The sequence below is a fragment of the Esox lucius genome, chromosome 20 (genome assembly GCF_011004845.1).
Source record: "Esox lucius isolate fEsoLuc1 chromosome 20, fEsoLuc1.pri, whole genome shotgun sequence".
NCBI classification, from domain to species: domain Eukaryota; kingdom Metazoa; phylum Chordata; class Actinopteri; order Esociformes; family Esocidae; genus Esox; species Esox lucius.
In genome coordinates, this window is record NC_047588.1 from 26590993 (window position 1) to 26609975 (window position 18983).

At 40.8% G+C, this 18983-nt stretch overlaps 2 protein-coding genes across 3 annotated transcripts; both read right to left on the reverse strand.

The window, feature by feature from the left end:
- Positions 1-450: 450 nt before the first annotated feature.
- Positions 451-12234, reverse strand: LOC105029963 (gamma-enolase). Its single transcript, XM_010903571.3, has 11 exons — positions 10557-12234; positions 9785-9870; positions 8812-8907; positions 8503-8561; positions 8124-8193; positions 7839-7972; positions 5959-6181; positions 5513-5710; positions 3456-3657; positions 1219-1386; positions 451-1134 (listed from the first exon to the last, which is right to left on the reverse strand). The coding sequence occupies exons 2-11, from the start codon at positions 9867-9869 to the stop codon at positions 1065-1067; spliced, it is 1305 nt and encodes a 434-aa protein (XP_010901873.2). The 5' UTR covers position 9870; positions 10557-12234; the 3' UTR covers positions 451-1064.
- A 100-nt stretch (positions 12235-12334) lies between these two features.
- mlf2 (myeloid leukemia factor 2) lies at positions 12335-18684 on the reverse strand. Of its 2 annotated transcripts, none has more exons than XM_010903569.4 (8): positions 17971-18684; positions 17409-17520; positions 16096-16131; positions 15956-16009; positions 14830-14958; positions 13912-14071; positions 13548-13755; positions 12335-12855 (listed from the first exon to the last, which is right to left on the reverse strand). In XM_010903569.4, the coding sequence occupies exons 1-8, from the start codon at positions 18012-18014 to the stop codon at positions 12843-12845; spliced, it is 756 nt and encodes a 251-aa protein (XP_010901871.1). In that variant the 5' UTR covers positions 18015-18684; the 3' UTR covers positions 12335-12842. The 2 variants fall into 2 exon arrangements, with proteins under 2 accessions (XP_010901871.1, XP_010901872.1); XM_010903570.5 differs by having other exon boundaries at positions 13541-13755; positions 17971-18682.
- Positions 18685-18983: the final 299 nt, after the last annotated feature.

Here is an 18983-nt window from a genome sequence, read left to right on the forward strand (position 1 = left end):
TACACCTGCAACAATGCATAATAATTTACCTAAAGATGATTCATTAAGTTGATGCCGGTTGTCACAGAGTACTGTCCACGTTCCACCCTATCTACCATACATGGGCCATATTTTGGAAATGCAAGGTTACAGAGAGTTAAAATAGAAATGTATTATTAAAACAATCAAAATTGTCTCTTTAAGAATGGGTAAACGTGTCTGCCCTATGCATTTCTATATGCAACGTTCTAAAAGTTGCACCTGATTGAGTCCCATCTGAATGTCATTGGACAGGGGAGATACCGTAGTCAATATCCAGCCAGAGATGTAGAAGGGGAGGATATGACCCCCCCCACCCTCCATTAATTACAAAAAATATCTCATATGAAACAAGCAGACAACTGTGGTTGATGTTTACATCATAGATGTTTGTATCTTTATTGATTGGTTTCTGTGGCAAGCTTTTAGATGTAATTGGTAACAGACATAATGCTGTTACAGGCTTTCGGATGTAAGTGGTAGTACAGGTGGGGGGAAAGGGGGAAGGGTTGGACTATTTAGGAAAATGACAAACTCTTCGAGGTAAAGGGGAGGGGAACAGAGGGACGGAAATAAATGAGGGAAGGGGTAGAGGAATGTGCATGTATGCGCTGAGAAAAAGAAACACTGTTTCGTGCACCACACTAAGTTAAAGAGTTGTTTAAAGCAATCAGTCTGGCAGCATGGTGTGCTAGTCTTTCATTTTAACACCAAAGCTATAGCCTCCAATACATTAGTGCGTTTAAGTGATTTAGAAGGATCTGTCTGTCTGTCTGTGCTTTACTCCATAAGAGAGTAGGGGTGGATCATGCTCTCTGTATCTTTGTAAGTTTGTCTTATTCAGACAGTCTGTCTCTCTCATACTTTAGACCATCTTTCTGTCTGTATGATTGATTGTATTATATCTCTCTGAGTCCATTTTTCTGCGTCTGTCTTTGTTTGTCCATCTGTTTGTCAGTGTCCTGCAGTGATGTGATGTGACTGTGATGTGATTGTGACTGTGATGTGACTGTGACTGTGTCAGTGGCCATCAGCCAAGAGTAGCTTCAGAGGGCTGCAGGGTTTCGGAAGTTGTGCCCTGCAAAGCGAGCCTGATCCCCTAACTCCTCTTCGATCCTTTTGGGGGGGAGGACAAAAAGAGAAAGTGAGCGACAGTGAATTCAGAGGAACCCACACACACACAAACAGATAGACACCAACCTCATGAGTTGATTGTATTTGGCCAGACGCTCTGATCGACAGGGAGCTCCAGTCTTGATCTGTCCAGTGCAGAGGCCCACCACCAGATCAGCGATGAAGGTATCCTCTGTCTCTCCTGACCGGTGACTGACCATCACCCCCCAGCCATTCTCCTGAGCCAACTTACACCTGGAGAGAGAGGGAGGGCACAGGAAAAGAGAAAGACAGACAGGAACATAGAGGGAGAAAGGAAGTGAGAGAGACAGAGAGTGAAAGAGAGGGAGAGGAAGAGAGAGAGATTGAGAGATTAAATAACATGATACAGAGTAAATTCCTCCACTCATCTATGAAATTCAGCCAATCAGCGTCATGGCATCAATAATAACAGAAAGCATCATAAAGCAACCAAAGTCAAAAGAAGAGTTATGGCAAATACTGCAGATGCTTGGATATACAGTGGGGAGAACAAGTATTTGATACACTGCTGATTTTGAAGGTTTTCCTACTTGTAGTGGTCTGTCATTTTTATCATAGGTACACTTCAACTGTGAGAGACTGAATCTAAAACAAAAATCCAGAAAATCACATTGTATGATTTTTAAAAGATTAATTTGCATTTATTGCATGACATAAGTATTTGATCACCTACCAACCAGTAAGAATTCCTGCTCTCACAGACCTGTTAGTTTTTCTTGTAACCTGTATTAAGTGCACCTGTTTTAACTTGTTACCTGTATAAAAGACACCTGTCCACACACTCAATCAAACAAACTCCAACTTCTCCACAATGGCCAAGACCAGAGAGCTGTGCAAGGACATCAGGGATACAATTGTAGACCTGCACAAGGCTGGGATGGGCTACAGGACAATAGGCAAGCAGCTTGGTGAGAAGGCAACAACTGTTGGCGCAATTATTAGAAAATGGAAGAAGTTCAAAATGACGGTCAATCTCCCTTGGTCTGGGGCTCCATGCAAGATCTCACCTCGTGGGGCACCAACGATCATGAGGAAGGTGATGGATCAGCCCAGAACTACACGGCAGGACCTGGTCAATGACCTGAAGAGAGCTGGGACCACAGTCTCAAAGAAAACCATCAGTAACACACTACGCCGTCATGGATTAAAATACTGCAGCGCACGCAAGGTTCCCCTGCTCAAGCCAGGCCATGTCCAGGCCCATCTGAAGTTTGCCAATGACCATCTGGATGATCCAGAGGAGGAATGGGAGAGGGTCATGTGGTCTGATGAGACAAAAATATAGCTTTTTGGTCTAAACTCCACTTGCCGTGTTTGGAGGAAGAAGAAGGATGAGTATAACCCCAAGAACACCATCCCAACCATGAAGCATGGAGGTGGAAACATCATTCTTTGGGGATGCTTTTCTGCAAAGGGGACAGGACGACTGCACCGTATTGAGGGGATGATGGATTGGGCCATGTATCGCAAGATCTTGGCCAACAACCTCCTTCCCTCAGTAAGAGCATTGAAGATGTGTCGTGCCTAGGTCTTCCAGCATGACAACCACCCGAAACACACAGCCAGGGCAACTAAGGAGTGGCTCCGTAAGAAGCATCTCAAGGTCCTGGAGTGGCCTAGCCAGTTTCTAGACCTGAACCCAATAGAAAATCTTTGGAGGGAGCTGAAAATCTGTATTGCCCAGCGACAGCCCCGAAACCTGAAGGATCTGGAGAAGGTCTGTATGGAGAAGTGGCCCAAAATCCCTGCTGCAGTGTGTGCAAACCTGGTCAAGAACTAGGAAATGTATGATCTCTGTAATTGCAAACAAAGGTTTCTGTACCAAATATTAAGTTCTGCTTTTCTGATGTATCAAATACTTATGTCATGCAATAAAATGCAAATAAATAACTTAAAAATCATACAATGAGTACCTATGATAAAAATTACAGACTTCTACATGCTTTGTAAGTGGGAAAACCTCAAAAATCGGCAGTGTATCAAATACTTGGTCTTCCTACTGTATGTACAGTACAATATACAACATCATTTATATACTGTATCATGCAACATCATTAAAATGAACCAACATTGTTGGGTGGCAGATTTGGCATACAGACTGCTTGTTTCCAACCCTTGGGCCATAGGGTTTAAAAAAACAGAATAACTGTTTACAAATCAATCCCATACACCAATTTCTATATAGTGCTTTGCTTTTATACTGGTCCCACACAGCACTAAGAGTTTATGGATGACATTTGGAATGCAATCTAAAAACCTCCTGCTTCTCCTCCTGGACTCACGCCTGAATGGATTCTGTGACGGAGCCGATCTGGTTGACTTTGAGCAGGAGGCAGTTGCAGGCCCTCTCCTCTAGGGCGCGCTCTATCCTCTTGGGGTTGGTGACAGTTAGATCGTCCCCCACCACCTGGATGCCCATGGCGGCTGTCATCTGGGACCAGGCCGGCCAGTCATCCTGGTCAAATGGGTCCTCAATGGACACCACTGGAGGAGAGAGAGGACATAATAGGAATGTGTTGGTGTGCATATGTGAGAACTTGATAATAGGTAAGAACAAGAACAGACGAAGAATGAAGAAGACTGAGTGTGTCACGGGTGCGCCCTGTGAACAGTTAAATATTTTACATCTTAAGGTTGAGATATATGTTAAGGTCAATATATCTGTGAGAGACAAACTGATCAGCTGAACTTCATGCTGTAGATGAGAGGAGAAATTCACACTACATCATGTTAAGAAGTGCGTGTGTGCCGGCCTACTCAAGCTGGCTAAGGATTGTATGATGAGAGTTGGTCGATTAGCTCAGGACCCGCTCATTGACTCCAGGGGATGGGCTCAGAGGTACAGGGTGTTAATGTTAATGGGGATTTAAATGACTGCCTCTCTGTGGACATGCTATGCTATCTCCCCATATCAGCCATCACAGTCATCCACTCCAAAGAGAGTGGGGGGGGGGGGGGCTCTGCTAATTTCCGGACACCAAGTCTGTTAAGTGTCTCTTTAGCTTTACAATGTATAGTAAGGCAATTAATGTATCGTAATGAAACGTAGTGTAACATACTGTAATATAATGTAGTGTACTGTAATGAAACGTAGTGTAATATACTATAATATAATGTAGTGTAATGTAGTGTAGTGTAATGAAACGTAGTGTAATGCAGTGTTGTGTAATGAAACGTAGTGTAATATACTGTAATATAATGTAGTGTAAAATAGTGTAGTGTAATGAAACGTAGTGTAATATAATGTAGTGTAATGTAGTGTAGTGTAATGAAACGTAGTGTAATATACTGTAATATAATGTAGTGTAATGTAGTGTAGTGTAATGAAACGTAGTGTAATATAATGTAGTGTAATGTAGTGTAGTGTAATGAAACGTAGTGTAATATACTGTAATATAATGTAGTGTAAAATAGTGTAGTGTAATGAAACGTAGTGTAATATAATGTAGTGTAGTGTAATGAAACGTAGTGTAATATACTGTAATATAATGTAGTGTAATGTAGTGTAGTGTAATGAAACGTAGTGTAATATACTGTAATATAATATAGTGTAGTGTAATGAAACGTAGTGTAATATACTGTAATATAATTTATTGTAATGTAATGTAGAGTAGTGTAATGAAACTTAGTGTAATATACTGTAATATAATGTATTGTAATGTAGTGTAGTGTAATGAAACGTAGTGTAATATACTGTAATATAATGTAGTGTAGTGTAATGAAACGTAGTGTAATATACTGTAATATAATATAGTGTAGTGTAATGAAACGTAGTGTAAAATACTGTAATATAATTTATTGTAATGTAATGTAGTGTAGTGTAATGAAACTTAATGTAATATAATGTATTGTAATGGAATGTATTGTAGTGTTATGAAACGTAGTGTAATATACTGTAATATAATGTAGTGTAGTGTAATGAAACGTAGTGTAATATACTTTAATATAATGTATTGTAATGTAATGTAGTGTAGTGTAATGAAACTTAGTGAAATATACTGAAATATAATTTATTATAATGTAATGTAGTGAAGTGAAATGAAACGTAGTGTAATTTACTGTAATATAATTTATTGTAGTGTAAAGCTGTGTAATGGATTGTAATGTAATTTACTGTAATGTAGTGTAAAATATTGTTATGTAGTTTAATCTATTGTATTTTAGTATAATATATTATGATTTAGTGTTTTGTAATCAAATGTTATAGTGTGATGTCTTGTAATATAGTGTAATTGTATGTAGTTTTCGTAATTTTGTGTATTGTGGTGTAATGTAATGTTGTAAAGTAATTTAGTGTAATGTAATGTTGTATAATGTGATTTTATGGACACACACACACCGGGGTAGTTGTTGACGAAGCCCTGATACATGTCGCAAAGCTCCTGGGCGCTGATGTGGCGGTTGACGCTGGGTGGAGACTTGAAGTCCAGGTCGTACTTTCCCTCTTTGTAGAACTCAGATGCTGCCACATCCATCCCAATCACCACTTTGTCTGTGAAGCCTGCCTTCTCTATTGCTGTTTTTATCAGCTCCAGTGCTGCAGACAGAGAACATGGGTTGTGGTATTGTACTTGTCCACTCTGGCACAATTTGCCATAAGCACAGTCAGAAAACAACCACTGCTATATGCTGCAATATATTGCCAAATGTAAAAAAGGCCATAAGGCTGATTTCGTCACATGTAAAACACAAAAAAGGGGAATATTGGTTTGGAAGCACTTAAAGGGCATGGTTTGTTTGGACCTTGCTGTGGTATCTTTGATGTCTTTCTCCTGTCTCTCTTACCTTCGGTGTTCTCCAGTATGTTTGGGGCAAACCCCCCCTCGTCCCCCACATTGGTTGCGTCCTGGCCGTACTTCTCCTTAATCACTTCTCTCAGCGTCTGATACAGCTCCGCCCCCACACGCACAGCATCCCTGAAAGACTCGGCACCAACAGGAAGTACCATGAACTCCTGCATGGCCAGCTTGTTACCCGCATGGGAGCCCCCGTTGATTACATTAAAAGCCTGAGGTAGAAGGTATCAGGAGAGGAGAGACAGTGATTAGTATTTGTCAGTATTCAGTGCCCTGTCATGAAAATATGTAATTGTTTTTTTTGCAGCGTTATCTTACAAATCAAAATATGAAATAATTGTAATCTTTAATTTAGGCAAAACTGTTCAAAGGAAAAGCAATTCTTAAATGAGGAATAAGTATTTTTCTCAAAAATAAATTCTCATGATCATTGGCAACCCAACAATACAAATACAAAGAAAATATATATTCTAAAATGATTCAAATATAAAGACATCATTCTAAAATCAAATCTAATGAAGTTATTCTTCCATTGATATACCTTTTTTAAGTTAATTAGGAGTCATTAGGAACTTGTGAGTGTCATACATGACGCAGACAGATTATTTTTGCTGGGGTATACATATGAGGTGACACACATCCCAGTCTCTTAGTCATTTACTTACATGGGGAAGGTCAGACAACACAAACATTAAATGAGACAAAGATTGTTGACCATATATTAGGGATTAAGATTAAAATTAAAAAGATACATGCCTGGAAAAACCAATCTCCACAATTAAGACAATAATTAAGAAGTTTAAATCATTTGGAGCTGTGCCTGGAAAAGGACGCAAGTATATTTTGCCTCCACACACAGTGAGTTAAACAACAATGCATAGATCACAGTTGGAGAACAGAAGAAGTTGGCTGAATCTTGGGGTCAATACGTTTTAACAACTGCAATTAGATGCCACTTCAATGCAAATAAGCTATTTTAACGTCTTGTTAAAAGAAATACTCTACCCTAATGAAGACATGTCAGCACATGAAATCAGCTAATTTGTTAAAAGTTGTTAATTGGAACTGGGTTGTATGGTCAGATCTTTTTTTCCCAATTAAGTAAAACAAGGGTTGGTCATGCAAATAATTACACTGTAAACTGTGGTGGTAGATATATGATGTTGGCTCTGGGAAACATGTCATGGAAAAAAACATGCCATGGAATCTGTCAAGTAACTAGAGATTCTTTGATGATCTGTTTCCTCTGCTAGAAGGCTACAACTAGGTCATTGTTGGTACTTCTAGGATGACAATGATCCAAAGCATTCTTCCAGATCCCCTCAAAATTGACCCACTGAACACAGACACAATCGTTTGCAATCACCATCCAATCCACTGACCTAAACCCCATTGAAAACCTGTGGGGTAAGTTGAAGACGAGAGTCCACAAGTGAGGACCAAAGGCTCAGATGGAGAAGGAGAGATGCTACATGGATGGTCTCTGTGTGGCAGCATTGCGTTCGCCCATCTTATATAGGCAGAGCTTCTATTTTGTCAAGGGGAGAGTACACAAACTACTAAATGCAGGTGAGCCAAAATTAATGCCACACGTTTTGTAGAAAAATAACTTCTCTGAAAAATGTTACCTTAAATTAAGGTTACATTTCTCTAATATTTTGTGCGTACAATCAAGCTAAAAACAACTACATTTATTTATGGCCTATATTGTTCACCTTTACCAAGGTTGCCAATAAATGTCTAGTGAACAGTTTTATTAATTACACCGAAGGCACCATCTTGTATTTGACAGCAAAGGCTACTGTAAAATGTTTTCTGTGACAGTCAATAACAAGAATATGCAAAACAATGCATGGGTAGTATACTCACAGGAACTGGAAGCACTAGCTCAGTGTTGCCTGCCAGGTCAGCAATGTGACGATACAGAGGGACACCTTTCTCTGTGGCACCAGCTTTGCATATGGCCAAGGACACACCCAGAATAGCATTGGCCCCAAACTGAGCTGCAGGTAGCAAGATTAATAGGTATGAATTAAGGAAAAGCTTGAATTGAAAAAGACCTAGCTAGAATGAAACCTTTCCATTTCACCAGTTTAGACTAGAACTGTTCAGAGCTGATGTCACATTATGTGGCTCATAAAGACTGTTACTTACACTTGTTCTCAGTGCCGTCCATATCTGTCATCATCTTGTCCAGTTTCTCCTGTTCCACCACATTAACCCCCTGCAACGCAACAAATCTAAAAGAGCTGACAAGATCTTTCCCTCTTTCTCTTTGCTGCAAACACACCCAAATTACATATCCAAAAAAACATACACAACTACACAAGCAGCAATCCACACACTGCCACACAAGAAACATCCTCATACTGCTACACAGGACACATCCACACTGCTACACAGGACATTTCCACACACTGCTACACAAGAGACATCCACAGACTGTTACACAGGGCACATCTATACACTTTTGCACATGACACATTCACACACTGCTACACATGACACATCCACCCTCATACACTGTACTCACCGACTGGATGAGAGCAGGGCCAATGGTGTCATTGATGTGGCCAACAGCTTTGAGCACGCCTGAAAATAAATAAAGGTAAAGCAAGAGAAGGAGGAAGAAAAAGAAGAGGAAGGAAAATAATACATAAACAGACTGAAAAGGCCCCAGAAAAGTAGAGCTCTTCTGCACCTCAGTCTATTAGAATGTTCTCATAACTGCAACCATAAGTAAACATGGCATACTTCCCATACTTTCATAGGATCTCTCCGCCTCCTAACGCATGTACATTCATAAACAAGCAAACACAAACACACCTTCCTCGGCTCTCACCTTTGCCCTTATAGCGACTCTTGTCTCCATCTCTCAGCTCCAGGGCTTCATAGATGCCAGTAGACGCTCCGCTAGGCACAGCTGCCCTAAACAAGCCTTGGAGGGAGGGAGATGAGGCAACAAGTAGCAAGGGAATAAGGGAAGGGATGGGGGGTGAGATAATGGAGGTTGGGGAGGTGGAGGAATGAGGGATAACAATACATATTTGCCAGTTGAAAGTGAACCAAAGTGAACCCATGCGATACGAAGGCCAGTCTCATTTTACCCATGCGATATGAAGGCCAGTCTAATTATTTTACCCATGTGATAGAAAGGCCAGTCTCATTATTTTACACATGCGATACGAAGGCCAGTCTCATTATTTTACCCATGTGATACAAAGGCCAGTCTCATTGTTTTACACATGTGATACGAAGGCCAGTCTCATTATTTTACACATGTGATACAAAGGCCAGCCTTGTTATTTTACCCATGCCATATGAAGGCCAGTCGCATTATTTTACCCATGTGATACAAAGGCCAGTCTCCTTATTTTACACATGCGATATGAAGGCCAGTCTCATTATTTTACCCATGCGATATGAAGGCCAGTCTCATTATTTTACCCATGCGATATGAAGGCCAGTCTCATTATTTTACCCATGTGATACAAAGGCCAGTCTCATTATTTTACCCATGCGATATGAAGGCCAGTTTAATAATTTTACACATGCGATACGAAGGCCAGTCTCATTATTTTACCCATGCGATATGAAGGCCAGTCTCATTATTTTACACATGCAATATGAAGGTCAGTCTCATTATTTTACCCATGCGATATGAAGGCCAGTGTCATTATTTTGACCATGCGATATGAAGGCCAGTCTCATTATTTTACTTATGCGATATGAAAGCCGGTCTCATTATTTTACCCATGCGATATGAAGGCTAGTCTCATTATTTTACCCATGTGATATGAAGGCCAGTCTCTCACCTTTCTCAGTGTGCAGGTCCACTTCCACTGTAGGGTTCCCCCTGGAGTCCAGGATCTCCCTGGCAACAATGTTCACTATTGACATACTGTGGGTAACACATACACACACTCAGAGACAAATATAATACACACAACTTATTCTCACAACACAGACACATATGCACACACACAACTCATCTCATCACTTTATTAGCACATACTATGAATTCATCACATGTCTGCACTATCCAAAAGGCTTGAGATTAAAGGGAAGAAAGATGAGTGGAACAAGTAGGGATTGCAGTAAAGATTCAATTATTTAACACCCTTTCGGCCAGAAATTATGAACATTCTGAGGTTGGGTATGAAAAGGAGTCGGAGAAAGACAAAAATAACCTCTGGAATTTGGTGGAGACATCAAAAGGATGAAAGGCTTTATTGGAAAATATTAGAAACGTAATGAAAAGTCACACATGCATAATACTACACTCTCACAATCAAACACAATAATGGCACACACTGCGTTAAAATACTGACGCATAGTCAGGGAGGAGACACAAAAACCCAACCCCACCATAAAACACATACAACACTGAACCCTGGGCTATTAACACACACACAGACAGTTTACACAGCAGCTGATGCAATGTAAGATGGTACATGCACTGTGCAGTTCCAAATAATGGGTCTAAGCCAGTGAAGGGATGAAATGGAAAGAGCAGAAAGAGAGACGAGAGGAGACGGAGAAGGATGGAGAGAAACGAAGGAATAGATTTATCTTGTCTTCCATTACCTGTAGTCTGTCTGAAGCCTGCAAGGAAAAGTGAGAGAATGTGAGCGAATGAGAAGAGAGAGCGGCGCAGGGAGGGAGGGGGGCACGTGTGACACGGGGGAGGGGGAGTGCGTGAGTCATTGGACGATGCAGTGGAAAGGGGAGGAGACTGGGTCAAGGAGACCAGAAGATGAGGGGGACACAACACAGCAGGGCCAGCGCCAGGATGACATGAGTGAGGGTGCATTTTGTATAAATGAGGGGGTATGTCAAATACATATAGACGCTTGTAAAGGCGACAGAAACTCGTTGGTCTAGGATGATGTGACGAATCGGACTAGGTCGAACTCAAATACGATTGGATATGTATACGGTGAAACATAATTGAGGGGGCACAAATTGCATACCTGAGGTGGCAATGCCCCTTTTGCCCCCAGTGGAACCGGTCATGAACACAACTGAAGGAGCACGACTTGCTACCTGAGGTGGCAATGCCCCCTTTTGCAACACAGTAGCAGCAGGTATCAGAAAAGACTGGCTGTGTCTAATGCGGTTGGCTTGAGCAGAGAAATATCGGAAAATATAATAGGAGAGCACATTGAATACAGAACACAAGCCACGCACCATACACTGAATTGGTAAACACAGAAATTACACATTAATTTATGCACACACTTGCTGGGACAACATTTTTGCAGATGTAACGAGAACTAGTCAGCAGTGACGTAATCCCCGATTAGCTTGCATACACACTGACAAACCGCACAGACGGCAGTGGCGTGTTTATGCTGGAACTAGCATCTGCTAGATAGAACAGTACAAGGATACGTTCCCTTAGATAGCATTAACACGTGTACCTACGTTCTGAGTCATGCTGCTTTGGCGTTTTAGAGTCTGTACCCCTTAAGTAGGTAGAACTGTCTTAGCCTCATGTCTACGAAGGGTGACAGCGACCTCCCTGTAAAGATATGTCCTCATTGGATACATATGGGAACTGAATGATTCAATACAGGCAGGTATAAGGGACCACAACATATAATGGCAGAGGACAGGTGGAGATAAGCAGAGGAAAATAGGATGACAAAATTAGATTAGGTTTTAGCAAAGAGTAAAGATGGCAAAGTAAAGAAACCAGCAGAGGCAATATACAGTAGTGAGGGGAGAGAGGGGGAGGAGCACAGAGATATCCCCAGAGGGAATGTGTCAAGGGAATCGGGGGAGGGAGAATTTCCATTGGCTCCATCTCTGGCGCGTTTCATGCAGATGTCACATGACCATCTGCAGATATTCTGACACAAGGGACTGTGTGAGAACGAGTGCACGCACGCAAGGGTGCGTAGGGATGTGTGTGATGTGTTGTATGAAGGGATCGCCTGTGTCATAAAACCAACACTATTTACTTAAGCATTTCTAACAGAAACAAACTACAAGGCTAGAAAGCAATGCTGAATATAAATCTATTCAACAAAAATACAAGAAATGTATATTCTCACATTCACCAGGTTGGTATCAATTCTCAAAATTCTGCCAATATAGGAAGTAAACAGAAATTAGTAGGGGGGGTTAAATTAGAAAATGAGAATAGTCATTGGAATAGCTGTTTCATTCCTGCATTGAAATAGCATCATACAAGAGATTGTATAAAGACATAAAAAAAAAACAAAACACCTGCAGTACATTGCTGCAATCCCAGCTCAAATTAGGGCATTATTTCAAAGGTAGATCTTAGTCAGGTCAAAACCTCTTCTAAAAACAAACCATCCATTCACTATCCCATAACAAACCACAACACATAGTGCAATTATCTAACAATGTTTAATGATTTTTCCCCAATCAATTAGTTTAATTAGTCAACAGTATACAATTCAATCCACAGACACACTAGTGTCTACACAAACATATATGGACTGTACAGCACGTGTGTAGTATGTAGTGTGGCAATGAATATATATTTATATAGTGGGGTGGGCAAAAAACGAATGCAAAGTTGGAGGGTGGCTCTATATACAACGTGAATGTTTGTAATTGTGTTTGTAATTGTGTGTGTGTGTGTGTGTGTCTGTGTGCGCTTGTGTGACCGCACATGTGTGTTTGTGTGCGCTTATGGTAACAGCAGAGAGGTTGAACCATAATTGCGGGTACTGAGATCTGATGTGTATGTGTTAAATGTATAGTTTATATATAGACAGTCCCGTCATATCAAACATCTTGAAGGACAGTCATGACCTTCTTCTTCCCTCTTCTTCCTCTTCGTTCACAGCATCATGCAGATCCCCTTGGCCTCCTCTTCATCCTTCTGCTCACCTTTCACCCTTGTCCCCTGGCAGGAAAGAAAACATCATTACTTGGTGGGTTGTATCGTAATTGTCAAGTTGCCTCGTCACCTTTCTCCTACATCTACCCCAATCTGAAGTCTAGGCCAATGGCTAAATGAAGGACACAATAAGATCAAATTGAAGTGGTGCAAAATAAACTGCTGCATAGCCAATGGTACAAACCTCATGTCTCCCTCAGAATCTGTTCACATGTTAGTTGGAAGTTTTTACACATTCAGAATGGTTAAAATTAGAATGACTAATTCAATGTATAACCCAAAAAAGTGTTCCAAAATGATGACAAGTGAATCCCAAATCCCTACCGTATAAAATGCCCCATTTTCTTTTTTTAGGGCCGACCAGTAAAAAGTTTAACATTTAACCTAGACAAACTCTAAGTCATTAATAACAAAGCAATAAAACTTTAGCAGACTACGCTTATTACCCCAATGGCAATAAAGTCTAACGCTTCTCTACTGTCTGTAGCATCGAGTGAGCTACGCTGAATTGTGAAAAAACCTGAAGACAGTTTTAGGTATAAGGTTTTCATATTAAGACACATTTTCCAGTCATAAATCTCAAAAACAAACAAGAAAATAAAAATGGACAAGAAATTGTAATGTCTCATCTGTCTCCGGCCCCTAGTTGATTAAAATAACTGGATTGGGATTGCCATCATGCTCCTCCTACCTCTCACCAATCGTAGCGGGGACGAGTTGGGGGCGGAGGGTGTCTGGGGGACTCGTGGCGAGGGGCGGGCGGAGATGAGGAGCTGGGCGGGGCAGCGAGGGCCAGTTGTTGTCCCCCTGCCCTCCTGTCCCGGCCATAGTCTATCCCCCGTGCGTTAGGAGGAGGGTACCTTCCGGCTGTGCTCCTCCACTCTTCATCAAAGGCAGCGGCCTCACCTGAGATGGGGACAAGAGGGTCAGAAATGTGGTCAGACAATCAAGTAATGGAAAGAAACGGTTGCAAACTCAGGTATTCTTTCTCCATATGCCGTCATTATGGCCCTGGGGTCTGAAAGTGACCTTCCGCTGCGGCGAACAGCAAGTTTCACTTACTCTCCTCCAGGTTGATGAAGTCCTGGCGCTCCTCGCGGTCACCTGTGTGGCGGTTTCGGGAGCGCTCCATCACATGACCACGGTCCCAGATGTGGTGGCCAATGGCCAAGCGCTCCAAACCACTCTCACTGTCACGCATCGATTGGCGTGTCTCACGGATCTGAGGAGAGAAGCAGACGGGTTCAGCAGGGGTTCGGTGGGGGGTCATTGTGAAGAACAACACTGGAGATAAACTCCCCTAATAATGAATGTATATCAAACACGCAGAAGAATAAGCAATTGAAATAATTTCACTATTCAAATAATAAAGCGATTGCCTTGTAGATACCTAGACAGTAAATGTGAAATAAGTGTGATTTAAACTTCAAATAGGACAGGCTCACGCAACTCAGATACAGGGAGCGGTTCTTGTTTTAGCAGAATAGTTGGGGACGGGTGGGAGCCTGAGAACAGGCCCTTTAGGTGCCGCGGAGGAGGACAGAGAGAGATAGGTCACCCATCAACTGATACGGTAAAGTTAGCATCCGCCTTAATTACAGAAGCTAGCTAAGTTAGCCAGCTGATTGCTAATTGTGCTTATTTGGCAGTGCTCATCATCAACCATTAATATTAAACAGTTGGTTGATCCCTGTATCCTAACACTTTCCATTTAACAAACTTAATTACGTAATTTGTCCAGATTCCTTTCATTTAATCAACTTTATTAGGTAATTTGCTCCCATATGGATCCTTTGACAACAGTGTCACTTTGATTGACTGACAATAACAATTACACATAAAACAAGTGTTACCAGTGTGTGTTTTTGTTTGCGGGGCATGTCAACTAATTAAACACTGACATCTTTTTGTATATCTGAACATCCATATTAGGCATGCAATCACAACAGTTCATGTCATGTGGCGTCCTCTCTGGCTTACCCCTCCAGGTGCAGTCCTTAGTTCACTAGTCTGCTGGTAGACTTTAGGGGCTCCCATGTCTGAAGAGGAGTAGGATATGACTGTGGAGGAAGAGAACGTCTGACAGTTTGGCGAACCCGACATTCTGTCCTAGAGAAAAATAATTGAGAAGTGTCATGAAAAAGCTACAAAATATGTTTTAAAGAGGGTGTTCACCAAAGTTAACATCAGCAACAGCAGGGCCCATGCTAATGTGAAAACAGATTTTCTGTAAAAAATAAAGAAATAGACTAATTGTTTTGTGGAATCAAGTACAAGCAATTAAATCCAAAAATAAGAGCATTTGTAAACAGTATATTAACAATGAACACCAAAAATAATTTGTACGTTTATTTATCAACTCATTGTTGGACGGTCTTCATAAGTGTGCAGCTCTCTCACTTAAGGACACCAAGGCCATACATGTTTCTGCCCTTACAACGCTTTCAAGTCCCACTCACACTTATAACATTTGTGAGAACTAGTACAGTTCAACCACTCAGAAAAACTGCACTTAATAATGCTAATTCATCTGGCAATGATGCTAGAAAAAAACATGGGATGCTGTTTATTTGTCCAGGCAGAGATTACATAAAAGGTAAGGTGAAACCCACATAAACTACAAACGCCATATATCACAATTCATCAGGCTGCAAATAATGTGTTTTTGCAGTGACTGAATGTCACGGTTAGTTTTCTCCATTGATTTTTGTTATGTGGCACTTCAGTGAGTCTAAAGGGGTGTATGTCCTGGTAAAATAAGCCTTGCACTCCCTTACTGAGAAACCTGCACACATTGCCATTATTCCCTTTTAAGTGAGTTTCTCAACCCCTGATGGGTCACTGTGACCTCATGTTAGATGGGGGGGTATGTGATTTGTTATTGTCTCTCGGTTCTCTGGAGTTGAACGCACACATTTGAAGTTGCTTTGGGTAAGAGCACTACATGACTAAAATGTAATGAAAAGGCATGCAACTACGGATGTAAAGAATCTCCGTTAGGCCAGGAATAGGTCTAATGTGGATCTGGGAAACCAGTCCTAGCGGACCCATTGTGTAAAACCCAAGTGAATAAGCAGAGTCTAGCGAAGCACATTTAAATACTCACCATGTTCTCCATCATTCCTCCCATCATCCCAAACATGTCCATGAAACCTCCTCCCTGGAAAAGGAACACATGATGTGGTAAGTTCTGTGATTTTAGGGGGCTAAGAGGCAGATATAACATCTTAACACAGAGGTCCTCACCATTCCCATCATTCCAAAAGGTGACAAAGCTCCAGCCTGGAAATCAGAAAGGGGGGTGTTTAACAACAAACGACACAAGATTAAAGTATAAACAACGTACAATGAGTATTGGCAATAATTTGTGTGTTTGTGTATCTGCTGTGGCCATGGCTCAACAAGGAAGCACTAGTGACAAAGATGCAGGTATAAATATCTCAAGGTGATAAGTTAATTTGTTATTGGGGTATGATGTATTGGTCTAACTATCCTTAAGAAACAGATATTGCTAAATGAATCTTATAGTGCATTGATGTCTAATGACATAATTCCAGGATTAGCCATAATCATGGAAGCATCTTGCCTGACAATTCAAACCGAAATCTTCCGCTGAACAAGAGTTTACTACATATTTCCGTTATAGAAAGAGTCTTCAGCAATTGTTTCTGGGACCAATAAAACAGAACCCATCAGTGTCAGGGAAAAATCTGAATATTTAGATTGCAAAAACAACCACAAAATGTTCATACTCGGACACGCACTCTGACATTTGTGGTCGTGGTGTAGTTTGAGTTCAGGTAGCCAGGCATGGTGGAATACATAAAATTACAAGTATTTGGAAACATATTCCACCAAGTGATTCGAACCATGAATGCTGTAAGATGTAGTATGAGATATTTTTACTGTTCTGTGTTGGTAATGGGTTTACAATGGCAATAAAGCACCTCAGGGTTTATCATATATTGCCAATATACTGCAGCTAAGGGCTGCATCCAGGCACTCTGCATTGTTGGGTACTTAAGAACAGTCATAGGTAAAAAAATATGGGCCACACACCACAACCCCTTGTACCTTATTGCATAAATCTACAATAAAAGTGAAACCCACATGACACATTTATGTATGTTTATTCAACCAAAAGTATAATATAAATAATGACCTGTTTGACTGGTACCTACTGTCTGGGACGTTCTTTGTGATCAAGACTTATTCTACACAGAGGATGGCATTGCGGGTGCAGGTAGTGTGTCTTGCCAAGTAAAATACTAGGCTTGATAAAGGAATATTGAACCAAATATTCATCATTTGAGTACTTTTATGCAGACAAGTACATTTGTCCAAATACTTTACGTTCCTCTAACTAAAGGACTTTGAAGCAAAGATGGTGCAATTTTAAACAGATCATGCTGGATGAAAATACCCTAAAATGACAACTGCCTAGACTACATTTCACAACCTCATAGTCAAAGTATAATTTAAATTCCAAAGTTTCGGAGTGGAGAGTTGAAATAACAAAAAATACGATGTTGACAAACTGCTTTTGGACCTTACTGTACCTGAAGGTGGGGTGCACGGGGGGGTTGAATCTGCGGGCTGAGAGGGAAAGGTTCATAGCCAAAAGACCCAAACAGACTCCTCATCTGTTGCCTGTGGGCAGCAAATGGATCCCTGCAAAACAGAAACAATTTCTCAGTGAGGGTAAAGACCATGACATCTCACACTCAGCGAGTAAGTATAGGGATTGCTCACATTATAGTGAAAACTCATATTAGAATTTAACTGACTTCCAGGTGTATCCTTTATTATGGTTACTCATGATGAAATTATAGTATGACAAACAGACCCAGGCACTTACTACACTATGAAGGATAAACAGAACCCATGTACATAAGGTGGAGGAGAAAAAAAAAGCTAGACATAACTCTAATCCATACGATCCGTGATATAATGTTAGATGTCTTGTTAGTAGGTATTGAATATATTCTGTCTGCTTGCCTACACAGGATGGCAAGAGATTAGGCCCTTAAATCTCAGTAAAAATGAATAAATCGATTAATTCAATAGGACATGAAAGCAATGCATACAGCTATTTTAAATAACAGTCAAAAAATTACTTACATCATGTAAGGGTTTTCATCGACGTCATTTAAATACCGAAACATGTTATTTTGGTTAGCTAATTAAGCTAGCTGGTGCTAGCAAAAAAGGTCGTATCTCCGGGCCTCAATACAAAAACGAATGTAAGAGGACAGTAAATATTCGACCTCTCATTCAGTAATTTAGACACTTCTCTGGTAACGTTACAGCGTATCGACTGAAAATAGTGACAAATGTGCAGCAGTATTGTTAGCAAGCTAGCTAACGTTAGCTATCCTTGCTAGATACCTAGCATCCGTGTTAGTAAACTAGCCTGAAAACTAGCACATCAAACCAACGTTAGAAATGAGCCCCTTAAAGGCAGACGTTTTTGCCGATATAAAGTATTGTATTGCCTGCGCCTAAGTACTACTTAAAACATTGGCTAGTTTTTTCCTAGCAATATATTTTTCCCCACTGTTGACTGCACATGAAAACGGAAGTCAGCCTGACAAAGGAAGCCTAAACGTCAAGAATCCAAAGGAAGAAAGATGTTGATGTCTCCTCAATTTTTCAACAAGCTGCCCACTTTAAACGCCTCTCTTTTGTGCTAAGCATGCACCTATCTGTTCAAAAGCCGTGGCGCTAAATGTCAACGTATACAAAAACAAATGACCCTGCAAAACGCCTATAGCCCGCAAGCTAGAATTAAGCGAAATGTCAATAAAAAAAGTGGGGAGGCAACAGCCGGAAGTGACGCAGCCTCGTTGTCACTGAAAATAGACAGGGGCAAGTGCAGACAACAAGGGCGAAATCATAGAATTTGAAATCTTCGTGGGCCAAATGTATTACCCATGTTAATGTGGTTAAAATTAGTGATGGTACACCGATGCTTTCTGAAACATTTAAGGCTCGTGTCGAAAAACGGTTAATTGCTCGAAGCTTTTAGACACACTGCACAGCAATGACATCTACTGGTCAGAAATAAATATAGCATGTTTTTATCTTTATACAGATGCATTTTCGTAATTTCAGAAACACTTCATAGTGCGATT